At 50.0% G+C, this 2680-nt stretch overlaps 1 protein-coding gene across 2 annotated transcripts in view; it reads left to right on the top strand.

Annotated features, from left to right (window-relative positions):
- Nucleotides 1-2680, top strand: part of Krt84 (keratin 84) — an 8080-nt gene that overhangs the window by 3571 nt on the left and 1829 nt on the right. For both annotated transcript variants that reach the window (XM_004637849.1, XM_023722729.1), the window contains 3 exons: nt 851-1015; nt 1158-1283; nt 1750-1970. In XM_004637849.1, coding sequence (XP_004637906.1) covers nt 851-1015; nt 1158-1283; nt 1750-1970 — 512 coding nt within the window. The remainder of the gene's footprint in view (nt 1-850; nt 1016-1157; nt 1284-1749; nt 1971-2680) is intronic.

The following is a 2680-nucleotide window of genomic DNA, read 5'->3' as shown; positions in this document are numbered from 1 at the left end:
CCCCCCACCCGCCCCCGAGGTCTCTTCTTGAAGCCATCCAAGGAAATCAGCCCTGGGCCTCAACCCTGGAAGGGCTTAGTCTGGGCTGCCACGTTTTTCATCTCTGGTAGCACAAGTTTGTTCTCCGTGTTGATGTATCCTCAAGTGAAGAATGTGAAGGAGGCCAGGCCCTCCAAGCCTGACTCAGGCATATGAATGATCCTGCACATCTGTGATCCAAATCTTCAATGACCCATCTAAAGATTGGTATTTATAAGTGTCATTTCCCACCTACTGGCCAGACGAGTCTAGAAAACTGACTTAGCAGGAAGTATATGAAAAATTGTGTTTGATCTAATATGCCAAGTCAACTAGCTATCCTTTGCTTCATAGGTGATCTGTTTGGTCAGGCATAGACCCAACCTGAACTGAACTGTTTCTAGTTCCAAGTGAAGAGGCTGCTATCAGCCAGCTCCAGCCTCCCGGTTCTATGAAAGACTTGGGATATAGAAATTTCTAGATTGCTGTGGTACAAAATATAGTCAGCTCTCCATGCAACCACTTTTGGATAAACCAGAGAAAAGTTTGACCCTTAGCATGGCTCCCATTCTCCCCCACTGAGGTCCCAGGCACCCCGGTCTTAACCTTCACCTAGCGGGGTTGTGGGGAGGGAGATCTCCAAGCTTAGACAAGCTTATAGCAAGGATTGTAACAGAAATAGTCTTCAAACCTGGATTTTTCCAAATTGAGGGTCTTGCTTTGTCCTAAAGCAATAAGTGATGCTTTCTGCCCTGGCATCACCACGTGGGAGCCCTGTGACAGAGCCCCAGACACAGAGGGGACTCTCAGGCTTGCTGCTCCTCCAACATAGGAAATCCGGTTGCTACAATCACACATCTCAGAGACCTCGGTCATTGTGAAGATGGACAACAGCCGGGACTTGAACCTCGATGGCATCATCGCTGAGGTCAAGGCACAGTATGAGGAGGTGGCCAGACGCAGCCGTGCTGAAGCTGAGTCCTGGTACCAGACCAAGGTGGGCACAAAGAGGCTGGGGGAAAAGACTAGGAAGCCCTGGGGTAGGGGGGACTCATAGGCAGCAGGGTGGACCCAGCGCAAGTCTGGGACTCCAGCTCTTGATCGGATTTTGGGTCCCCCAAACACTTCCTTCCATCTAGTATGAGGAGATGCGGGTGACTGCTGGCCAGCACTGTGACAACCTACGTAACACACGGGATGAAATCAATGAGCTGACTAGGCTGATCCAGAGGCTGAAGGCAGAGATCGAGCATGCCAAGACTCAGGTAGGCAAAAAAATTAGAGCAAGTCATAGAGGGAAGAGAAGCAGGGACCTATCTTTGGGGAGCCCGAGTCTGGTGAGGCAAGGGGACTCACCAAGACCCAGAAACAGAGGAATGGGGGCATCATCCACGAGGCCTTCCTGGAGGAAAAAAACAATGCAACAGAAGGAAAGTTGCCTATATAGATGGAAAGGCCTATGGCTACCAAGAGGATGAAGGAAAGGAGAAAAAACAGGTAACTCTCCAGACCTCCTGAGTTTCAGGATAGCAGAAATTGGTAAGGGCAAAGTTGCTGGGATGGGAACTGAGCAGCCTCCCAAGGCTACATACCTGACTCAGGACAGAGCCCCAATGCGTGAGTGCCACCAAGCAGTGTTTCTAAATCAGCGCCTCCCCACTCTCCCTACTCCCCTACACCACAATCCCTGCAATGGGGCCAAAGCCCACCTCCAAACTACCCTTTCTGCAGCGGGCCAAGCTGGAAGCTGCAGTGGCTGAAGCTGAGCAGCAGGGTGAGGCAGCCCTCAACGATGCCAAGTGCAAGCTGGCAGACCTAGAGGCTGCCCTGCAGCAGGCCAAGCAGGACATGGCACGGCAGCTAAGGGAGTACCAGGAGCTCATGAATGCCAAGCTGGGCCTGGACATTGAGATCGCCACCTATAGACGGCTGCTGGAGGGCGAGGAGATCCGGTGAGAACTCCTGGCACAGGAAGAGAGAATGATGTCAGGCATCCAGAAAGATTAGCCACATAAAGGGGAAGGGGTGGGAGTGAGTGAAGAACTTCTCAAGAGAGTATTCTATACAGCTAATGGTACATTTTCTGCAAGCATTAGTCAGTTGTCTGTCAGGAGTTTAGAAGGCCACTCCAGATCTGTGTGCTCAAAGGCAAGCTGCACCAGTTCATAAAGAGTTTTGTTTGCTTAGTTAATTCATTAACAACAGTAGTAGGGCCAGCCTGATAGTTCAGCAGACTAAAGCACCTGCTTAGGCAGAGCACAGCTACCAGGGTTCGATTCCCAGAGTGCCATGCCAGTCCCGCCCCTAGGGCACACTAAGCCAGATTGAAACTGGCCGTGGCGGTGTGCACCTGTAATCCCAGCACTTGGGAGGCTGAAAACAGGAGAATCACTATGAGTCCAGTCTATGTAGTGAGACCCTGTACTAAATACAGAAAAAATAATAATAATAAAAGACAGTAGTAATAGTAATACACTTTCTCAGATTATTTGTGGAACCCATGTTAGGCAAGTTTTCTACCACTCAGCTAAAATACCAGTCCTTTTTTGAAATTTATGCTAAAACAGCGTCTTGCAGCCAGGGAGATGGCTCAGTAGAATAAGCACTTGCCTGGCAAGTGCAAGGGCCTGAGTTCAATCCCTAGTTCTGCCAAAAAAAAAAA

The sequence above is a fragment of the Octodon degus genome, unplaced genomic scaffold (assembly GCF_000260255.1).
Source record: "Octodon degus isolate 3935 unplaced genomic scaffold, OctDeg1.0 scaffold00093, whole genome shotgun sequence".
Lineage (NCBI taxonomy): Eukaryota > Metazoa > Chordata > Mammalia > Rodentia > Octodontidae > Octodon > Octodon degus.
The sequence above is the reverse complement of the archived record's forward strand: the minus strand, read 5'-3'. Positions and strand labels throughout refer to the sequence as shown.